Raw genomic sequence first — 22772 nt, 5'->3', positions numbered from 1 at the left:
ACTAACTTGTACCTAGAGGTTTCTACAGTATTCAGCACACGCACATAACAGGATCATAAGCAAGAAAATACGGTTAATCTTCCTTGCTTCTTTGTTTAAGCCTGCAGTGAGATTTCAATGCATCCAGGCCTCTCTACTGAAAATGCTGCTCCACTATCAGACAAAAATGGAAGTTGAGATGGATGGATGGACAGAATAAAATGGACTTTGACATCGAAAGAAGCAGAAGAAACTTTCATTTTTTTGTCACGTCTGGCGCAGCTGAGGTTTTTGGGTGCAGACTTTACTTGCATCTTCTCAGAAGCCACAAAGATGGGAGTAGAATCACTGTATCAATGAAGCCCCATTAAAGAGCTGTGAAAGCATTTACAGAGCAAAATCTTACCATCCAAATACTGCTTGATTTTTAACATTAAATTATAAACAAGATGTCCATTTTGCTAAGCACCTTGATATCCTTTTTAAATAGGATGGTGTGATATAAGGAACATAAACCAGCTATTATTTTGCTGCAGTTTTGTCTCCCAGTAAAATGTCTTTAAAATGTACATAAACAGGAGAGTGAGCTGAACATGCTGCACTAAAATCTCATGTTTCTGTTGCATGACTAGGTTACAGTGTCCTTGACCTGGAATATCAACCATCCTTCGAAATTATACCAAATGTTTGCATTATTGCTTTGCTGTTTAAATAAGAAACTTCCAAGTTTGTACAATCAAGTTACTTAGAACTTTCCTGACACAGCACAGATTTAAAGAGGACAGATTGCTTAAAAGTGAAGGAATACAGTACATTTAGAAGGAAAACAAATATTCTTGCTTGTGCCTTTCAAACAAACCTATATTTCTGAAGTGAGATTAACACTGTTTAGATGCCAGATTCCCTGCTTTGGGCTATTATAACATTACTGACTTCAGTGAAGTTATACTAGTGTAAAAGCAGAGTGACTCAACAAAGAACAAAGCTGCATATTTTCAAACTTGCACCATCTGCATAAAACGTAGTGAATTTGCACTACTTGAGCAAAAGCCTGTAGCTGGCAGTGATATTCTGCAGTAAATAAGTATCAAACTTTTCTGTGAAATAACCCAAGAAAAATTTGTATGTGACATCAAGATTATTATGAAATAAATCAGGCAACAAAATACCAAGAGAGAAATTAAAATAAAACTTACCTGTGAGATCTTTTTCCCGAAATTGTATTATTGGGAGAACCATTGTATCTGCAAGCTGTTTTGCCAGTTCAGAATGGAGAATATTGAGCTGAAACAGAAAAAGAGAAATGGCCCCAAGACACAATGTATACAAAAAGAATAGTATGTACTGTCTGTTGCTGAACTGTGATGGTTCATGAACTCCATGATGAACATCTCCATGTTAAAAATTTAGCCCTCCTGAATGTCTGAATACTACTTAGAAACCAGTGTTCATATACGATATAAAACACAGGCATTTACCTTTGTCAAAAAAAGACAAAAATTTTTTAGCAAACCTCCTGCTGAACAAAATTATTCAAGGTCTGGTTGCTTTATGGTATTTCTCATCATAAATGGAGCAACTATATCAAGATCACCAAATGTCCTTATTATCAATCATTTAGCCTTATAGTTAGATAGATCCTCCTCCAAAGTATTAAAAATTCATGAACAGCAAACATCAAACTCTCAGTTTATTCAAACTCTGGTGTTTCAGTCTTTATATTGGTTACATTGAAAACTCAAATAAAATACTTCTGAACATCACCTAAAGCAATCAAGTCTTGATAATGTCAGTAAAAGACCAACGCTGACAGCTACAAACTAGTAGCTATCAACAAACATCTTTAAGTGCTCCAGGCAGAAATATTATCTTATTAGTAAATAGCCAGGAAAATGAGGCAAACTGGCCAGAAGCCAAGCTTGGAACAAAAGCATGTGTCTTCACACTATGCACTGTCCACAGTTCACTATGCAAACACTGGTTTTTACTTGGACAGTACTACAAACTCCCATTGCATCCAAATAAAAGACTTAAATAAATAGTCAACATAATTTTCAAGCTGTTTCAAAGTAAAATTTGAGTATACCTTACCTTTTATAAGTTAAGTGTGCTAATTTGAAACAAAAAGCTTAAATTTATTAGAACTTTCATTTCTTATGTTTTTTCCTCATGTAAAGTCGGAGAAAGAAATAAGCACAATTAAAAATTTCAAAATGAGAAGCTCAGCATCTGGGAGCCACAGTCATACACTATGAACTTTTTCCTTTCTTTCATAATAATCAACCTCAAACATTTCCTGCTAAAAATCAGTGGTTTACATAGTTTTTCTGCATGCAACACTCAACACCAACAGGGATTTTGCCTGAGTAGGTAGTAGTAGATTACCACAACTTTTTCACCAGAAAAATGAACATTGATTTCTCATTATGCATCTTTCTCCCATTTCCATGTGGGAAGGCCAACAAACCTAAGTGGTTAAACTACAGTCATACTAATCACGTGATTTATATTCACTGTTATTTTCCAAACTACTACCTACGCCAACTTTCTGATGAACACATACACACTTACTTACAGGTTTCCACTGTAACTTCAGTTTTCTTGCTATGTACATGAATGCAAGGCTTTTTTTTAAAGCACCTTTTCTTGTTTTAAGTGCATTATAAATATAGCCTACAACAATTATTTTTCCCTTGAAAGCAAAAGTATATAAAAATGTCTCTTTCAAAAAGGGACTTTTGTTGTCTTTACACAGCACCCAACACAACTGGGTGCAGCCCTCAATTATAGTTGTTGAACCCTACTATAACAATAACTTTAAAAATCAGCTTTGGTGGTGCAAAACTGCAGAGTGATGATCTATATGAAGACACTTTGGATCAGAGTGTGGGTCCTAGCACTGTGCAGTTGTTGAAGAAGCACCTGCCATTTGTGCCCAACAGAAAAGGATAAAACACACTTTCATACTCAAAATGCACTTCTCAAATATGTGAGACAGATTGGGATTTTCCCCTAAATGATTCATTTAATTCCCGCCTGTTGTTTTCCAATGATCCAAAGAACTTTTCAGTTCCCACGTATCATATGAGAGCAGTTCGCTTGACCATTAATGCTGAAGCTTAACTGAAGAGGATTTCATTTGTAATTAGCCCTAATTAACCAGTTTTTGTTAGTTCTCGATACCACAGAGTTCCAGTTCCACTTCCATGACTAGACTCTCTTTCCACTCAGGAGGCTTAACTAGGACACAGTCACAATGGGGGACATAGAAGAAAAGGTCCTATTTAAATATTTTACCCTTAGATCAGTTTCTTGTTCCTAATCTTGTATGCATCTCTCTCAAATTCTGCATATCAAGACATATTTTTAAAGCATGTGTGTGACACTGTACAGGATGAAGGCAAGGCTGGCATGTCAGCAGTGACATGGCAAGAGTCTTAGACGTGTTCAGGTAGGATGTGTACTACGCTGCCGGAGTGCCTGATGATATAAACTATGAGGACACTACACACTGACATTATATTCTGCCTGTTTGTTCATGGTATAGTATCCTTCTGGAGGCCTCCAGGGTTATGCAGGTAGGGAGGAAGCCTGTACTTCCCACTAGATGATACAGAACTAAAGCAGGGTAATTCAATGCCTGTAGAATGGACAACTGTAGAATAACAGGTACAGGGGCTAGCTAACACATGTAAAAAGAGGCTAACGAATGGAGCAGTTTCTTGGGAATTACAGAACTGAACACACAGGTTCCTAGCTTTCAGCCTGCAAAGGGGATGATTCTTTTGTACCTGAGAAGGAGAAAGTTCTGTTTTTGATCTATTTGTACTTCCTTCACCAGACAGGTACTTGACTTGTATTGCCAGCGTATCCTTTCAAGTATCCCAGAGAGGTAGTATGCAGCAAGAGAGGCCTTAGGCAAAGCTAACCTTTGGGATTCATCTCACTAAATCACTACAGTTACCCATGGGATGAGTGTGGCTATACATTTAACTTCCTTTTTGCCCTCCTATCTCCTCACCAAAATCAGACCTCAGAACAGTCCTTTGCCCTGTTAATGAAAATTAAAAGTATACTAACAAGTTGCACAGCATTATTCTAACAGCACACAGCCCTGCTTCTACCAGGAAGAGAGATGTGACAACATCTTATCTTGAAATGTTATATGGTTATAGCAAGAGCACATTTAGAAAGTCTCCCACTGCTTAGCAGCCACCTACAGAGAGTAGAGGTGTTGCGTGCGTGCAGCCGTAGTACCTAATCTGCCCTCAGGAGGCAGTTCTGTTGCCTTGCCCAACACCCTTTGGATTCCACGTGATCTTACAGGAACTAAACAGCAACTTTATTAATACACAGCTGTCCTGCCTCCATCCCTGGGAAGTTTGGGCACAGAATAAAGTGTTTAAACCTTGTAAGTGTAAATGCCTTTTTTTTAAATTAAGTGAAATTAGAAATGACCTCAGTTTAGCTGACATGTGTCCTGTTTTAGCCTCTTTTCTTATTTCCCTACTTGATAAGTGCAGCTTTGCTCTGAGGATGGCTTGTGGGAAGGAGATAAAGACACAGCTCTAGTGGCATGTAGACCTGCAGAGGCTGTTACAAACGGGTGGATTTATGCTCCCTTTCTCCCCTGTTTAAATGGATGTATAGAGCCCAGCCACAATCTAGCCTGCAGTGAGAAGGCTCAGAATCAAAAGGATTTATCATCAAAATAAAAACCAAAAAAATCCTACTGGCAATTCAAATTACCTCATCCACAACTTTTGAAAAGTAATGAAGGGTGGATATCACTTCTTCATCTCCTTTACCTAAGGCAAAATGCTGAAAATAGAAACACATATTTGGTCTGTGAATCAATAAAGTGAATATAAGTATAAAAATATGTTTTACTACAGAGATAAAAATACTCCTACAAAAGGTAGTAAATGATAAAACTAAATATAAAAATAGTAACTCATTAATACATATTCTTTAATACTTTGCTCTTCTTGTTTTAAAAGAACTGATTTTGCACAACATATAGTTAATGGCTATTTTAAAGTCATGGTCATACAGCAAGAACAAGTTGGTTTGCATCTATATGAATTAACTCATATTTTGGACTGGGCTTTTCAAGATGCTCAAAAGTGGCCTGATTCCCCTCAGTGTGCTGGGGAATTTTACAACTGTCTTCACATGAAATCAAGCAGGCCAAAGCTCTAAATACTTTTGGAAACCACACTCTTTGAACAGGCTTCTTCATAAGTGCTGAGGCTGAATAAAAACCAAAGCTAAAATATCAAACATACCTGCTTTTCATAGGCAAGGAGCTGCTTCGAAAGCTGCTGTGTAGCAAGACACATTTCATTCTACAAACAAAAGAGACAATAGAAATAAAAGCGCCAAGTTAACAGAAATAATGAAAAGTCTTTAAGACTGCTGTTTCTACTTTTGTTACAAGCTTCCTGACTGAATCTGCAACTACTTGCACAGATTTTCAGCTGCATGTAAAAAAAAATAAATCCCAAAATACCTGCACAGAGAAGCAGTATTAGTAGGTGTACTTCAGACCTGATCAACACACAGTTTGCTTCAATTTATCTACTTTGATTAGAGATAGATTTTTTTTTCAAAATAATAAAACTAGAACAACCTCAAACATGTATGCAGTCATATCAGCATAACAATATTTCATATAGGTTAATCATCTTTCTCCAAAATTTTCAGAAATAAAGGGTGTCAGTAGATGTACCTTTATATAATATATTTATGCTCATGGGATGTATTGATACAGTTACACTGCTTTACGCTGATACAGGAGTACAAAATAATCCTGTATTCTCACAGTTAAGCTGTCCAGTGAAAGCGTGCACATATTTAGTGTTACCCAAAGCAAGACTTGTAGGGAGAATGTGTGATTTTGATTGATACAGCTGGACAAAAAAAAACAGACGAGCTTTTGGATACATGAACCTTTATTCAATATATTCATAACACTAGTATATCAATTCCTCAGTCTGATTGGTTAACAGTGACTTAAAACTGGAAACAAAAAAAACAAACAAACAAAAAAAAAAAAAAGTGAAACTGGGATCCCTTGTCAGATCTTTCTCTTTTTAGGTAACTCAGAAAATTAATCACTTTTCATTTCATTTTAAAGCCTTAGCATATTCTATTTCCCTCTCTGAATACGTAAGACCACAGAGAGTTTGCAAAATACAGAGCAACCTCTGAACTGCCTTAATAGCACCCTTTATGTTGGGGCTGGAGCAGAACAGCATAGTTGCCAATCTGAGCCAGAGATTTTGAAATAACCTCTGTTTTGACCTCACGCTATCTCTGACACGTTACACTACAGCCTGGTGCTTCTGCACCACTTTGGCATGCCAGGAAGGAGAACTGACACAGACACCAAGGCTGGTCCCAAACATCTAGCCAGGGTCCCAGGTATGCCCAAGTGCTCTGAAAGAACAAAGAGACATTGCCGCAGTCCAGGTAGCAGCAGCCATACGCAAACAGCTGGACTGTGAAACACATGGCAGAAAAAGACAGCAGAGCTAATTCCAACTATCGTAAAACACTACGGTGGTATTACTCCCAGCTGGATGAAGATGTGAGAGCAGAGGCCTTCCAAGGCACAAAACAAGGGCTCAGAAATGGAGCTAATCTGGGTCCAAATTCAGATCATGTGCTCCCCCATGACCATTCTCACTTCAAAAATGATGGATTAGTCTTTCTTCTTGTTTCAGACCAACTATTAACAAACATTAGACTTTCATATAGTATTTAGTAGCAAGGAATTATGTAAAATTTGCAAGTTAGTTACATGAATGGTGATGCTTTTATGTGAGAAAGCTTTATACAAACACTTGGGGTTCAAGTATTTTCCAAGCTAGTGGATGGGAAAAGATGTTGTGTCTTACAACGAGTCAATGAACCTTGTTAAGAGCTTGGCTAAGAAGGAGAATGGACATTAGCTATCTGAGCCAAGGCAGTAAGAACAGCTGAGAGACTTTACCACCCTCAAAGTGGGAATGGGCAAGCAATGGCTTGGTGACAGGAAAGACGAGACTCCTTCCATGTACAGTGATGACATTTAAAGGGTGTCTGTGTTTCTGTACCTGTGGGTGTAGTCCAAAGATGAATTCAGACTACAGAAAGAAGCAGAGGTTCTCAGGTCTGGGTATTTTTCATGACCACCTCAAAGACAGAGCTGGGCAAGAAATGGAGTTCTCACACAGGAACTGTGTGCCATCTGTCAGATTTATAGCTAAGCCAGGGTGAGGAAAACCTTTTGAAAATAACCTGAAAGTTAGAAACATGCCTCTTTTTTTCCCTGTTGTTTCAGTTCACATATTCCTGCAAACTCTGCAACTGTGTGGTCTGTTTTGGATTTTGAAAGTAAATGTTTTTGGCTTAAACTAGCTAACACGCTGAGAAGCTTTAGAACAACATACTGACACCAAAGGCTATTCTTCTGTGCAAGCAGTCCTCAAAACTTCTAGTAGTTTGGTTTTTAAGACTACCACATCCTCAACGACCCCCAACCCCTGCCCCGCCCTGCCATGATATCCAATAAAATTATAAAGAAATAAAGAGCATCTTTACTCATCCATAGGGGACAGTCTGAGAGCTGGCAATGCAGAGAGGTGTGTGGAGGAAGCATCTTCCAACAATCATCCCTCCCCAGGAAGTGTCTCTAGTATTTGACAGGATAATGGGGGGAAACACATAAACCCTGAGGGCTTCAAAGGCATTTAACAGCACCAGGTCTAACATATGATTAGGTGACAAAAGCCACAGACAGACCACAAGCTGATATTCATGGTATGTTACTGTAGATACAGAAAACAAAACAAAACAAAAAAATTGATGGAAGGGCCCAATACAAAATTTACTTCTGGATTTTGGAATGGCAGTCCCACACCTCACACATCACTGATGTCCCACTGATGCCAGCGACATTTTTCCACGTTTTTAGGAAGGGTGCTTTGTGTTAGAACAATATGTACAATTTCTCCTCAATGCCAGCCCATGTAGAAGAGTTAATCACAAGTCCTTCCCTCTTTCTCCCAACGTCTGCCAGCTTTTGTTCCCATGAGCCCTACTAAGTCATTCATTTTATCACTGAAAACAAAACAAAATGAACTCTTGTGAACGATTCCAATTAAGCAAGCACACATAAACACAACTACATTGCATAAGGAACATGAAGCAGGCAAAGTGCTCTGCTGACCTAGTAGTAATACTGCTTTGCTAAGCACACTTATCTGGGAAAATTTGGTTTAATCCTCCTCCCATTTGTTCCTAATCAGCCTTCTCCCTCCCCCCTACTCCCACTACTAATCAGTCTTAAGACTTAAAAGTTATTTGCATTGCTTCAATTCCAACAGGTTTGAATCTATTTCCAAATATTTTCCCACCAAATCCAGCCACATTCACTTCTTTTATTCTAAACTGCCTGAAAATTCAGTAGACCACAGTAAAAATGCTACAATACAATCCTGACTGCCTGCTCAGCACAATTTTTTCCACCTTGCCTTGAAATTTCAGAATTCATCAAGCATTTCCGGAATGAGAGAGCTATTAGTGATAGGTTATGAACAAGAAACTACTAAAAGCCTGAAAAGAAATCTAGGCATTTTGAATGAAGGCAATATTAACCAGTACTGGCCTTTGCAAATATATGCATTTTCATTAGATGATTTTACATAATATGGAAACATCATTGCAGCACTAATGTAAAAAAATACACTAGAAGCGAGGAAGAAAGGCCTAGAAAGAAACAGGCATCAAGCAGTTTTGATCAGCTGTGATCACAGATATATTCCTGTGCTACCTTTTTTTTTTTTTTTTTTTTTTTTTTTAAGAGGAAACCCAGCAAACTTGGCTAGCATGCTTGGGGCAGAAGGATAGGTTTTTGTACAGTTTACTAACACTAGATTACACAGAAATGCTAATGAACGTGGTGTCTTGAATCTAACATTAATCTACCATTAATAACAAAATACTAGATTAGAAAACATCTCGTTTAATTTTTAACTCAGAACCTCCTCCTCCTTTCAAATAAATCAGCAACAAAATGAAAGTCCAGCTGTTTTTTCTTTTTTTTTTCATCTAGTGCTAGAGCAAAGGCATGCAATTTTCTGGGTTGATTCCACTTTCTTCATTATCACCTTTATTCACCAAGATGTCTGCATGAACAGAAGACAGTAGGATTTTTTGTAATTTGCTTGTAGTAAAATCTCCACTGCATTAACCATTTATTGGTGAGATATTCCATCTCTTTCTAGGGTGTCTTTTTGTATGTTTCCTAAATAAACTCCGAGTCCAATGCATTCAAGACAGAAGGTATTTCTATAGACAGTTGTCTACCAGATTCCAGATTTCAGGGCATGTGAAGGATTAAGTTGAGCTATAAATTAACTTCTAAAGACACAGAGCTATTCTATCATGTTCAATCCTAATATAATGAAGCTTTCTGCAAAGCTACTTTCCTACTTTAGCTTCAGCTAAAGCTAGCACTTTAAAAAGTTTGCAAGTAACCAGCACACAGAACTGCTAAATGTTTCTTCATGTAAACAAGATACTAAGAAAGATATATATCCCGAACCTCGTATGTGCACAACAACGTGCGATAAAATTTGGCTTACATTTGGGTAAGCCTGATGTTTGATAAATATGAAGAAAAAGGTAGGTGACCAAATAAGAAAGTCCACAAGGGAGTTACAGCTTTCTCATCCTTTCAGAACTAGGGAACACATATACCTTTAAAAGCAGGCACAGCAAAGAACTGGCTCTTTATATGACTGCTTTACACAGCTCTGTTTACATGTGCATGTCATCTTCCTGGAATATGTAATTCTCCAGCAATCTAGAAAATGTTACAGTCCTACATGCTTATGTTTGCATATTAAATAGCTTGAAAACATGAACCCAAGGGTAGAAGAAGTTAAGCATCACCAGGATGCTCAGGATGCGCAGCACCTTACAAGATCAGCTTGCCCTGATGCTGCATTTGGTCCTTAAAAAATGTGAATGGCTCAACAAAGGATCATATAATAGCTTGGATAAAGAAGAGACACTAGTTAAAATTCTGCTGTAAAACGACAAAGGCAGCTACAGTGTGATGTCTAGTTCAGTAGGGAAAGAATCTTTATAGTTTCCTGCAAAGCAGCTTACTATCAGCAGAGCATCTATACATTGTAGTATCTTTGCAGTACTTAGAACTCCAGATCTAGGTTATCACAATATTATCCTGTTTCCATGCATGGTGACAACTCCAACTTCATCAGCAGTATTCAAATGAACTCCCCTGGCTTTGTAAATACACTAGATATCATGTGATTATGCTCTGTTTACCTCTGTTAGTAGCATATGGTGAATAAGCTTTGGGAAGTGCTTCATAACAAACTTGCAATGAATATGGAACAATAATATATATATAGCACTTCACAGAAGTCGGTACTGACAACTCGATTTTATTGCAAGTCTGTCCTATCTGTTATTCTATGAAAGCTTCTCTGTGTGGAACTGAAAAGTTACAAATGTGTAATTTAAAGTTTATTTCAAAGGAAAAGTTTGAAAGGGAAACACAACTGTTCCCTAACGATTGAAAATAAATGCAGTGGAAAAAAAAAAAACAAAACTTTTCTTCTAGCAAGAAGTAATTTAAGAATTGAGACTCCTTGGGGCTAGCTGTGCAGTGTAATAAATACAAAAATTTGTGCATACCCCTTAGCTTATCAGTGATGTACTCGATTTATAGCCAAAGTCAATATAAAAGCAGATTCAACAAAAAACACTACTGAAAAATGCAGAAGGGAGGTGTCATGAGTCTAGGGAAAGAAATAATGTTTGTATAAAGCACTACCTAAAATAACCCTGGACACATACAAGCCACCTTAATACTCATGTAAGGTGATCCATACAAATGGAGACTATTCAGCAATTTGGGAGAGTTTCTTTTTGAATCTGCATATAAATAGGCAGCAAACCCCAGAGGTTGTTGCTGCCTTGCTCATGTGACTGTAGAATCACAAGACAACTGCAAACAGAGACACTGAAGCTGAACAGAACCGTCCTCACAATTCCCGTGTTGTTCTCTCTCTGGATATATTGCTGAAGGCAATATTGGCTTCTTTCGATTCCCCTTCTAGTCTCACGGCTTGTAATATCCAGACGTGTGTCAGGAATGCCAAAAAGAAACCTCTTTCCAATGACAACATCCTGCACCTTTTCTCTAATTTACTTACCGCTTTATCTTTTCTAATAGTCAGTAAGCGACACCTCAGTCTCTCAGTAAGCAACACCTCAGCTTTCAAATGACATTTAGTTTCATTAAATGAAGATCTCAACTGAGCTGTTTCTATAGTATGATGAAGAACTGGAGATGATGGTAAGGCTCTGAAGATAATTTAATACGGCAGAGAGAAGTTAGGAATGTGAACTGGGCACAGCTTGTTCACACACCATTGCAAGAGTCTCAGCATGCAAATTCTGTTAATGAAGTTTTTGTAACAATCCCTGATGGCTGCATTACCTATTGCTCAGGGGAGAAACGATCAGAATGATGGGAACAAAATTCACAGAAATCAGACGGCAGTAACGCCCGATGCAGCATCAGGGCTGGCAGGAAGGGAAAACTAAAAGAACAAACTCTGTAAGACAGATTTCTTCCAGGAGATCATCAACACACTAAACTACTTCTGGGTACCAGAGCAGAGTCAGGAGAACAGAACTGAAGGAGGAAGTGTAATATATTTTCACAAGGTTGTGGTTTGTTTTATGAACAAATATAAAAATGTTTCTCTGTATTTGCACACATAGGCTTGTCAGATCTGCTTAACTTCACTCCCAAAGGGTGAGCTAATAAATTTGGCTCCTGTGGCCTTCTCTTTCACCACGGGGTCATACATGGCATCTGCCTTGTAGCATTGCACCCTATTTTCCACTACCGAACACCATGGGTCAAAAGGAGTCACCACCCTGTTGCCCTTGGTGCGTGAGCCATCCTGACACCGCACAACAAGAGGCTTGCCACACATCCAGGGCTTTGCACCCAAAGGAGATCTTCCAGGAGCACATCACCCAGCTGCAGCCTTACTGCTACAGGCCCTCCTACATCAAGTGGCTCTGTATGCCCAGGCGGCACATCCATCACAAAATCCTGCAATGCCTCCACCACGCCATATGATGCTGCAGACTCCTCTTTCCCCACTTGGCACAAAAACAGTTTCAAGGCATTTCAAAGCTTTGCCTACAGGGTTTAGTGAAGCCCTTCCCAATGAATGCACCCATCCTAACAACTGCCTTACAGTCATTAGAAAAATATGCTCCAACAGGCTGACACTGAAAGGCATGTAAAATGAAACTGTGCCTCAATAACTGGAATTCTGAAAAACAGGGTTCCCAGCATCTAGCAGAATTCTGTAGCTAAGAAGAAATGCAAAAGGAGTTTTCAAAAAGGGTTTCCACATTCCTAAAAGTCTTTTAAAAAGGTCTGGGCAAATTCTTCCTTGTATTCCTTTCAGATGTACTGATCCAAGTGTGTAGAGGAGCCTGGACTGTCAATTTACAAACTTGCTGCTATTCTGCACACAAAACAGTGTTTTGGGACAAATACATACATACATCCACATGGAAAATGACTAGCTTGCAGCTGCTACTAACTGTTGCTCCTCTAAAACTTCACCCATGAACAGTACCCATGGAGAACTGCCAACTACTGTTATTTGATCATAAACTACAGTAGTTTGAATTACATGAAAATTCAAGTCCTCATCACAAGAAACACCAGGCTTCTAGTAAACTTCTGCAGAAAATCTTGAAAATATGGTCTAACCACACCAGGGAAAATTTAATTCAGAGTGTAGTTAGGAAGAAACCAAGATTTTTTTTAATATTACTTATTTTTTATTATATAATTATTATTAAACTACTTTGAGAGGGTATAAGCCCTGATTTTTAACATTATGGACTGGTACAACCCACTGCTGTTTTGTCTGACTGCCATGATTCCAGTCATTTTTATGGCCATGTAAACAGAGCTTGTAGCATTGCATCAAACTAGGTCAGTCACTGTAATTCCTGTTTTACAGATAAGTAAATCTTAGTGAATGGTAATGACCTTCCAAAAGCAAAAAAAAAGAAAAAAAAAAAAAGAAAAAAAAGAAAATAATAAAGCCAAATTCAGAACTTGAATTCTCATTACTCTCAAGTTTCACATGGCCTCTACTGAATCTCATTCTCTTTCAAAATGAAAAGGGTTGGTAGCATTTCCTAATGAGCAGCTAGCAAAGCCCACACAACATGTCTTCTAACAAAGCATCAGCAAAAATTGATCTTCTCTTAAGCTGTGAAGAGACAGAAATCAGCAAAGAAATATTACATACCGATTTTTCTTAACTGCCCATTCATGTTTAGTGGGCAATTCAGTATTTCACTTCTTTTTCTAAGGCAAAAGCAATCATAGCATTTTGTAACAAGGGGGATGTACTTCAAAAATTGAAGGTGGATTCAACCAGAAAGAGTGTCCTCCTTTGAAATATTCAGAAACAGTTCTTTAAATTGTATATTAATATTTGCAAAGTTTGGTAAAATTATTCAGAAATGAATGTTAGTTAGCCTACATAGCACCAATATTCTCTTGGGAATTAATCATCCTATATGGCTGAATTAATTATTTCAACTTTTTAATTTAAATAACAACATTAGAGTGGGTTTTTTGTACCTCATGCAAGACTTTTTAAAGCACATATAAAAAACCAAAAATGTTTCCATTTTCTTTTCCACTTAACATCACTAATACAATCTATTTATGCTTTACTGTTACTGTAATGTCCTTTTTTGCTGCTACAGTTCTAAGTCCTGGGAACATGAGCCCAAAGTGAAATTTCAATCCATTGATTCCCAAGGAATTGTAAGGCAGCAGCAGCAATACTGAGAACACTAAATGTTAAGCCAATGTCCTTGGTAAAGTCCGTAACACTGGCCACTACACCTGAATCTTCCTAAATCCCTGGTAATTTAGGGTGCCAACCTCCACATCTTTAAGTAGTCTGTATTTAAACAACTGCCAGGTGCCTCCGATCTCAAAATGGAAAAAAATGTCTGATGACATATTTCAAGGCATAAGCCTAAAATTCAAAACTGACAAAAATTTGGGTCCTACTAAAGCAGGAAGTGTATAAGAATAAAGGGGACAAGAAATGCTGGGCAAATGAAGAAGACTCAGTAGTACTGCAAAGCACAGAGGGGCAAATGGGCTGAGGCAGTGAAAAGAAACAGGAAATGTCATGAACTGTGGGGAAACAGAAATGGAGAAGGCTAAAAACTGAGATAGAAAGGAAGAGGCAAACAGGAGCAGACAAAGCATTTTTTCACAAATCATAGGCTGGAGTCACTGCTTCTTAAAATGCCATTCTAAAAAGACATAAGCAGAGGGAAGGGACATGTAGTCCACAAATTGGACACTTTGTAATCAAAGCATATTTATGCTCTGATTTCCTCCTCCTACCCATTTCATCCCATCTTCTGTCTGGTCTCAGATTTCCACCATCCAGCATGTCCACACTCTTGCTACCCTTAAAGCCCAACGACACTGTCAAAATGCCCACCACTGACCCTGTCTGAGTGCTGACTTCATGCCATCTCTCCAGCCCCTGGCTATGCACTGTACTATCTCCTAAGCCTCGGAGTTGTGCTGTAAGCCTCTGACTGCTCCACATTTGCACAGGGCCCAGAACACAAAGACTAGAACTAAACTTTCCAGTTGTAGGTAGCTAGACCTTCAGCAGGTTGTTCTTTCTCCCAGGTCACACTGTCAGTCACCCCAAAGAGCATTCCCTCCAAATGAGCATACACCAGCACCAGTTTCATAGCTGAACTGATTTCTGATAACGTAAGACGAGAATGAGGCACTCAGTCTCCCAGTAAATTCAAAGTACTCAAGTTTTCTTCACCTCTCCATGCTCTTTGACTTACCAGTTTAAGAATAGAACTGTGGTTTCAATGGGAATCAAGCATCTAACCTACATAAATGCTTGCAAAAAATCCATGACATATTGTCTATGTCTTTAAAGGCCTAGATATGGTACTCTGAAATATCTAGCCTTATGCACATGGGAATCCTAGCTTCACTAAAAATCACTCAGATTTATAATAATACTTTCCAAAGCACTGCATGTAACTTACAAGTTTTATTTTTAAAGGGATTTAATCATTGAGATCACGTAAATGCCTTAGAAAGTTTTGCCTTTTTCCCACTCCCGTATTTTTTACACTGCCTACTTCAGGTACTCAACTTCAGCATGATTCATGGTGTATATTCTCTCTGTTATCAATGGACACAGGCAGTTGCTTCTATACAGTGAATCAAAGTATTTAAGTTAGATGCCTAAGTCAGCATGAATATCCCTCTATGCACTGTGTCTCTATTTAGGCAAGCAATTTTGTAAAAGCTGACCTTCCAATATACCATAGACAATATTTCTTTTATTAATTGTTTGGAGACAGACAAACAGATAAGACTGCTTTGCATACAGATGGCTCTTCTGAACACCAAAGCAGGAAGGGGCTGACACATCAGATGGAAAACATCCATAACTCCTCTGCAATCCATAGGAGGTGCAGGTCGTTGGCACACATCCAAATCATGTAAATAACAGTATCATACCTAGCAACTTAATTTCTACTGCTTATTGAACAAAAGCAACATAAATGAAAAATTACCTGAGCACCATAGACACGCTGCATTGCCTGAAGCAACTGGTTTGTGTATTCGGTAAGGGTTCCTGCATCTTCTTCAAATACGCTAAGCAAAGACCGAGTCTTTAATAAGAGAAAAAAAGGAAACAGTTTAATCTCAAATGAAAATATTAAAAATAATCATAAAAGACTGTAAATAAAAGGTAGCAAAAATAAAAATGAATCAGAAATAATAAGCCTTTGACTTTATATGGCTTCATTTAATCATAGATCTCAGAAAATAGGGAGAAATTGGTCTTTCTTGTGGATAGGTACTTAAGTAGACACTTAAGAAAGTGATCTGACTCCTAGTCTCTTGTCCTACCTAACAGGCATTCCTTCCAACACCATTAGGAATGTAAAAAATCCTGAATATCTGCCTGCTGACTACAGTAATCCAAGCCAGGTTAAAGACTCTGGGACAAACATCATTGCTTGCTCACTTTACCTCTCTAATGTTAGACTGCATTAAAAACACCCCTTTTCATTAGGTAATTTAGAGAGTATTATTCACTCTCAACTGTCTTGAGCAATTCTTAAAGGGCCACTGACAAAGCTGGCTGACGTAATCAGACTAAACAACTGGGTGTTCATTTATAACAACAGCCACAGCAGTATACACACGCTCAGAGATACCCTGTACTTTCTCCATTCTGCTAGCTCATCTTTGTCAGCAAAGGGGAAGAAAAAGACCATAGTAACTTGTGTTGTCTTAGAGATGTGAATTCCCTTGGTTTATTTTGGTAGAATCATCAGGAACAATAAGTTATGTTGCTGACACAGCTTCTGAGATCGGAAAGAACAAAATCTCAGAAAAATGCTGAGCTCTAGAACTTACTGGATGAAGACAATATTGAAAGAGAGAAGAGAGAATTTTTGACAGTGTCCCTTTAACAAAGTCATGCTTCGTCCTTGGTCTTAACTCTGGTAAATCCAATCTGTTTGATGCTAACTGGCAATGTCTTTCCATCTGTACAGCTAACTTATATGACATTAGTTTCATCTGCTTACCCGAGTGGCATCCATAAACACCAGCACTTTAATAATCACGTCAGCCCTCTAACAGAGCCAGTGCTTCATCCTTCCTCCTATTACAGGAATCTCTAATGTGCCTGAAGGATCCAGGTTCTAATTTGGGAAATACATTTTAGAGTCTTATGGAAGTTTTAAGTTTCCCCACTATTTAAAAGAAGGCACATGTACTTCCCCAAGGCATTTACTCTTCTTTGCAAAGCTCTCTGCAGACATTTTACCTTTGTCCTGAAAAAAAAATCAAAACCGACCTAAAGACAAACTATTATTTCATCTCTGCTGATAATTATCTGTCTAAGCTATAAAATATTGTTGCTTAGCAGTTCAAGTGGGTGACCTGGGAGTCCTACCAACCCAGTTGGGTTCTGCTCTAGAGACTGCATGCACTGCAGTTTCTTCCACGCTTTGGGTAAATAAAGCTCTACGTTTCAGCTTGCTGATGTGCAAAATTAGTACAACATTTTCTACTTTGGAGATGCTGTGGCAGTCAATGCATTTGAGAAATTAGTTTGTGATCCTAGTATATAAGGAGATACACAGCTACAAAGCACTGTTTTCAAATAAAGAGAACACAAAAAACAAGCAATGAAGTGAAAGTCAAATCAATGAAATGGATACCAAGACCCCAACCTTATAAAGCACATTCCCGCAGAACTTCCTTACAAGGACAGCAGCGTGATATTGAGAGTTTCCAGTACTAGCCTATTACTTCAGTAATTGAAAACCTACTGGCTTTCAAAAATATCTGGTTTTAAGTATTTTTACCTTCAATGATGTAGCAATTAAAGCAAAACTAATGCCAACAACCCATCTCCTATCGATACAGTGCTTATCTTCCCTGTAATGTATTACAACAGTAGATGAACTCTAGAGGATATGAAGATGGTTAAAAAAATAGATCTAGAGAAGACAAAAAAAAAGATAAAATTTTATATGTAATGTTAGTCAAGACCAATCTCAAGGCAAGAATAAGAAAGAAAAGAAAAAGTTGTTGCCTGAATTAGGCTACACATTGAATGTTTCTGCATCCTGGAAAAGGTTGTTAAACATACAAATGTCAGCCAGATGCCAAAATCTTACTGAACTTTTTCAGGTTCAGTTTTTCAGATGCCTAAATATGGACTGAGGTAGAACAACTCTGGGAAATCATTTCTGCAAGTCTTGGCCTCAGTTATTAGCACTTTGTTCAAAAATAATAAAGGCAATAAATGATTCAAGTAGTTTGGAAGTTATGCTTGGAAACGTTTATATTTAAGAACACTATTTTAAATCACTGCAACAAAATTCCAGCGCATATATATTTCTGTTGTTGCTGCTGTCTTGACAAATTCTGGAATAGCAGATAAAGCTGTTGAAATCAGCTAGTAATCCAAACATGAATCTAACATTTTTGGAGACCTCATTAATAGCACCATCATCTCAGCTTCTGGAAACACAGGAAAAAAATGCTGCATTCATGTGAATATTGTCCCCGATTTTAGCATGACTGCTTGCACAAATTTCTCTATTTTGTGACCAAATACTTTAAAGTTAGGGCATGTCTTATGGTGTCTTTTGGCCAGTGCTTGGACACAGATCAAGATAAAAGTACTAGATTGTTGGGGAGAGAGAAAGCAAGCTTCAGAAAACTGGTATCTTCAGCCTAATTCTCATCCATCTCGCACATAATTTATGTATTTCATATAGCGTATGCAAAATTAGGTTATATCCTCATTTTACCAATCCTCTGCATTGCTGAAAGTAACTGAAAAAGGCAGAGGAGAATCAGGTCACTTTGCACAGAAGTAAATGATCACATATGCCACTAAATTTTAAATTCTGTAGGACAGAGACTATCTTTTTGCTCTTATTTTGCAGTACCCAGCTCATGGAGGCCACAGATCTAAACTTCTCTCCAAAAAACAAGTAATAAAACCATGAAAGACAGAATTAAAAAAAAAAGGTTCTTTTGCATGGCACACTGGGTCATTACATAAAATTAAATAATGCCCTTCTCTTCTAAAGTTACAGGATTTAAACAAAATGTGATGGCCAAATCAAGCCCAAACATCCTGCAAACACTGAGGTTTATGCACTGGCCAGTATTTCCAGTTATTGCAAAGGAGAGGTTAACAGCCTACGTCTGAGGTCAGAAGAAGGAGGAAAACCTCCGAACGCAACTCAGGGCTTTGTCCTGTTGCTTTCAGTCAGCGTTAAATTTTTAATCATTAAAGTAAGCGTTGACTGAACAGGAAAACAAGTTCAGTTGTCCTGCGTGTCAAGTTCTTCAGCTCCAGATGCACTGGGGAGGTTAATACTAAAAAATGTTAGTAACTGTTCAGAATAAACGTGGCACATCTTGGCAAACGTGCGAAACACGGAATAATTCAGGTCGGAAGGAAACGCTGGGGATCATCGTGTCCTCCTCCAAGCGGGGCCGCCTCTGACATTAGACCAGATTACTCGAGGCCTCCTTCAGCCGAGTCTGAAAGCTCTCCCGAGGATGGAGACCGCACGCGTGCCACCTCGAAGAGGCGACACCGGTCGCTCCTGTCGCAGACAAGCGGGGTGAGAAGAGGCGGTCGGGGGGAGCCCCCAGGCCAAGTCACCGCCGGCAGGTGTGCGACCGCGGCCCCCCGCGGAGCCGAGCCCTAACGGCCGCCGCCTGCGCGCGCCCGCTCCGCGCCCCTCTCCCCGCCTCGGGGCCGTCGCACGGCCCGGCTGCGCCCCGCTCCCGCTCCCGCTGCCTCCCCGGCCCGCGGCGGCGGGACGCTACCTGCGGGCTGTCCTGCAAAGCCTCTTCCAGCAGGAGCTTGTCGACGGCGGGCATGTTGGCGCTGCGGCGCGGCGCCGGGGGCCGCCCGCTGGCACGCCGCGGCGGCAGCGGGGCGCTGGGCTCGGCGGCGGCGGCGGCTCTCGGCGGGCTGGCGGCGGGGCGGCCGCGCGGCGCCGCTCACTCCGCCCAGTTCCCGTGTGCGGGAGGAAGCGAGTCACGGCCCCGGCTCCCCGCCGCCATTAGCTGTCCGCTGCGGCGGCGCCGTCCCCGCCTCAGCCCCGCGGGGTGAAATCGCCGCCCGCCGCTGACGTTTAGGGACTCTGGCCGCTGCGCAGCGCTCCGCGGTGCCCCGGGGGTGTCTCCGCTCCGCTCGGGGGCACCGCGGGGCTCCGAAACGTTTCTGCCAGCTCCTGCGGGGCTTCTCCCGCGCCCGGCGCAGCGCCGCGGCTGAGCGAGGCCTGATGCGAGCGGCCGGCGCGTCCTCTCCGGGGGGGCGAGTGCCCTGCTCGCCGGGCCCAAGTAGCCTCCTCCCAGCCCTGAGGCGGCCGGGAGGCTCATTTCATTTTATTTTTATCTTTTATTACTGCTCATTTATGAGCAAAAGCGTGTTCCTATGACTTTCCTTGCTCTCTTCATTGTGCCGAATACCTTCAGCATTTAAGCAGCAAGGAAATCTATATTAGCAGTCACCTATAATATGTTCGTTCAAGTGCTTGGGTGGCCAAGGTTCATGTGTCTGAATCCAGTGTGCTCTCGCGAGTGTTGCATTATGTTGACCTTTTGTTTTCATTTTTTCATTTTTTCTTTCTTTCTTTTTTTTTTTTGGAAGGTGGCCACTGCTTTTGGATGCCGTAGTTTCTGTAAAAGTCCAGATTTCTTGATACTCAGTTGTTCTGCGCTTACCTGCTGCAGCTCTCATTGCTGCAGTGTGACTCAAAGGAAAAGGGAGCTCTTAAATAAAAACAATTCTGAAGAGTTCAGGAAAAATCGTTGCAATTAAACAGAAAATACAAGCTGAAGTACTGGCTGTAAAGCATTAAGATACTGTCCTCTTAGGAAAGCTAAGGAAAAGCTTCATAGTCTTCAGATAATTCATGTTGCTGTTGTCCTTTAAGAGAAGAAAAAATTTGTAAAAGTTCATGCAGTCTGGGTTGCAAAAAACCTCCCAAACATTGGCACTGGCCTCCCCCCCCATTACGTAAATAGGCCTTGTATCTAAATCCCCTGGGTTGTTTTTTTTTTTGGTTTGGTTTTGTTTTGTTTTGTTTTTTTGTTGTTGTTGTTTGTTTTCCCCACACACACACTTCTCAAACAATTGTGAACACTTCATATGGCAAGAAAGGTGACTGCTAGTACAGATTTTCTTGGTGCTTAAAAGGCTGAACGTGAGCAAGTGGCTTTGGAGAAGCTGTGCAAATCAGCTGGATTTTGGCTGGACTGTTTGCTTTAATTATGTATGAGTAAGAGTCATCAAACCCTGTAGCTTTGGCTAAGACCTTTCTGTGGGTCTGACATTGATTGGTATTGCTTCTGAAGCTTGTGGTACGACCTTCTAACCCAATGTGCTAAGCCTGCCTTGGTAGGACTCTGCTCCAGCAACCCTGAAGCTGGACACCCTGTTCCAGTCCCTTTAATAGGAGCAGAGTTCTCACGTTCAGTCCACTTTTTCCTGCCTGAATACAGACACAGCAATGATAAAAATCGCTACCTAATACCACAAACAATATTCACTTACGTAATGAGAAGACAAAAATAGACACGACTTCATAACAGTAATGTTAATTCAGAGAATTTTAACAAGGTGGAAAGAGGTCTGAAAAAATTATGTGGAATTTTAAGTAAGGCGTTAGCTAGGCCTTAGACTTAAGAATTCACGACGGCTTCTGAGTCAATTTTGTCAGTCTGTGATGAAGTTGTTCTTTATCTTCAAAGAGTATTTAAAAACATAGTTTTAGATTCACAGTAGTAGAAGTTCATGCTTTATCAGATATTCTATAATTCTTAAAGTAGTTTCAGGACATTTTTGAATATTTCCCAAGTATTTCTGTTGTAACTCTGCCCTTTGCTTTCCCCCCTGGTCTTGAAATAGATCAGCAACAGCTCTTCCCCATTGGGTTGAGGTATTTCCTTGACCAAGAAAACATCTGCATATTTGGTGGGTTTTTTTCACATCATCATCCCTCACAAGAACTATAACATTTAAAGTCTTATTTTGTTCTTCTTGATGGCTTTGATTAGTCCAAGCTTCAAGTATGAAAGCCTGTTATCATTTTTCCAGAACTGAGGATAACTCTTCTTAGAACAGGCTCTACTGGCTTTATTTATGTGGAAAAAAGTAACTTCAGTAACTACTGGAAAGTTAACTGTCTTAGTATGTCCCATTCTTTTTTACATCATTCTTTATACTGCTTTAAACTTTGATTTATGTGTAGTGATCAGAAGACTTCTATTGAATTGCCCCAATACTGTCCAGGTGTTCTTGAATTTTTTTTAAAAAGTTATGACTTAATAACTGAAATTACCATTTCCTTGCATTACTGATAATTGAAACTAATTCTCCGGTTACCTAGTTTTCTTAGGTCTCAAGAATTACACTTTTGTTCTAACAACTCTAAATAAGGTCTTGTCTTCAAAATGATTAAAATAATATATAGTACTAATACCAAACATTTCTACAATTATTCACACAGTTACAGTGATACTACAGAAAAATTAGGCACATTTGTGTATAGCCAGAGGCATAGGTAGTGATAACAGGGTGATACTGTCTCTTAAGTTTCACCTTCGATGATAAAGTGGGTTTCTGTATGCTGCACAAGTACTGCAGTGTGCAAACTTGAATTAAAACCCTTAGAATGGCCAAAATGAAATTGGCACGTGCTCATTATAAGACTAATAAAGATGTAATAAATAACGTAAAATCAATAATTTAGTGTTGAGGCTGAAGAAATTCATTATGTGAACTAATTGTTGTGCTGTTTCTAAGGAAAAATTGATGCTTCTTCCCATTCTACTTGAATGTAGTCCAAAAATCTCATAGTTGAGAGAATTAAGAATTTTAAAGGAAAGAAGAAATAACTTCATTGATTTATAAGCTCAAGTTTGCCTCATATTTGAATCTCTTGGCACAATGATGTAAAAACTTACAGTATTACTGTAATTTTGCAGAAATAGGTGCATCTGCAAAATTGAGTTTGGGGGTTTTACTTGAAACAGTTTGTTCCTGTTTGAGGTTGGCCAGGAATATGCTATGGTAGAAAGCCAGTCATGTATGTTCCTC

At 39.4% G+C, this 22772-nt stretch overlaps 1 protein-coding gene across 2 annotated transcripts in view; it reads right to left on the bottom strand.

Annotated features, from left to right (window-relative positions):
* Window positions 1-19595, bottom strand: part of APPL2 (adaptor protein, phosphotyrosine interacting with PH domain and leucine zipper 2) — a 39685-nt gene extending 20090 nt beyond the window's left edge. The window contains exons 1-5 of one of the 2 annotated variants that reach the window (XM_062589263.1): window positions 19493-19595; window positions 15691-15789; window positions 5268-5327; window positions 4729-4800; window positions 1176-1263 (exon numbers count right to left, since the gene is read on the bottom strand). In XM_062589263.1, coding sequence (XP_062445247.1) covers window positions 1176-1263; window positions 4729-4800; window positions 5268-5327; window positions 15691-15789; window positions 19493-19546 — 373 coding nt within the window. In that variant the 5' untranslated portion in view covers window positions 19547-19595. The remainder of the gene's footprint in view (window positions 1-1175; window positions 1264-4728; window positions 4801-5267; window positions 5328-15690; window positions 15790-19492) is intronic. The other variant, XM_062589269.1, reaches the window with a different exon arrangement.
* Window positions 19596-22772: the final 3177 nt, after the last annotated feature.

This window comes from Rhea pennata, chromosome 1 (assembly GCF_028389875.1).
Source record: "Rhea pennata isolate bPtePen1 chromosome 1, bPtePen1.pri, whole genome shotgun sequence".
Lineage (NCBI taxonomy): Eukaryota > Metazoa > Chordata > Aves > Rheiformes > Rheidae > Rhea > Rhea pennata.
The sequence above is the reverse complement of the archived record's forward strand: the minus strand, read 5'-3'. Positions and strand labels throughout refer to the sequence as shown.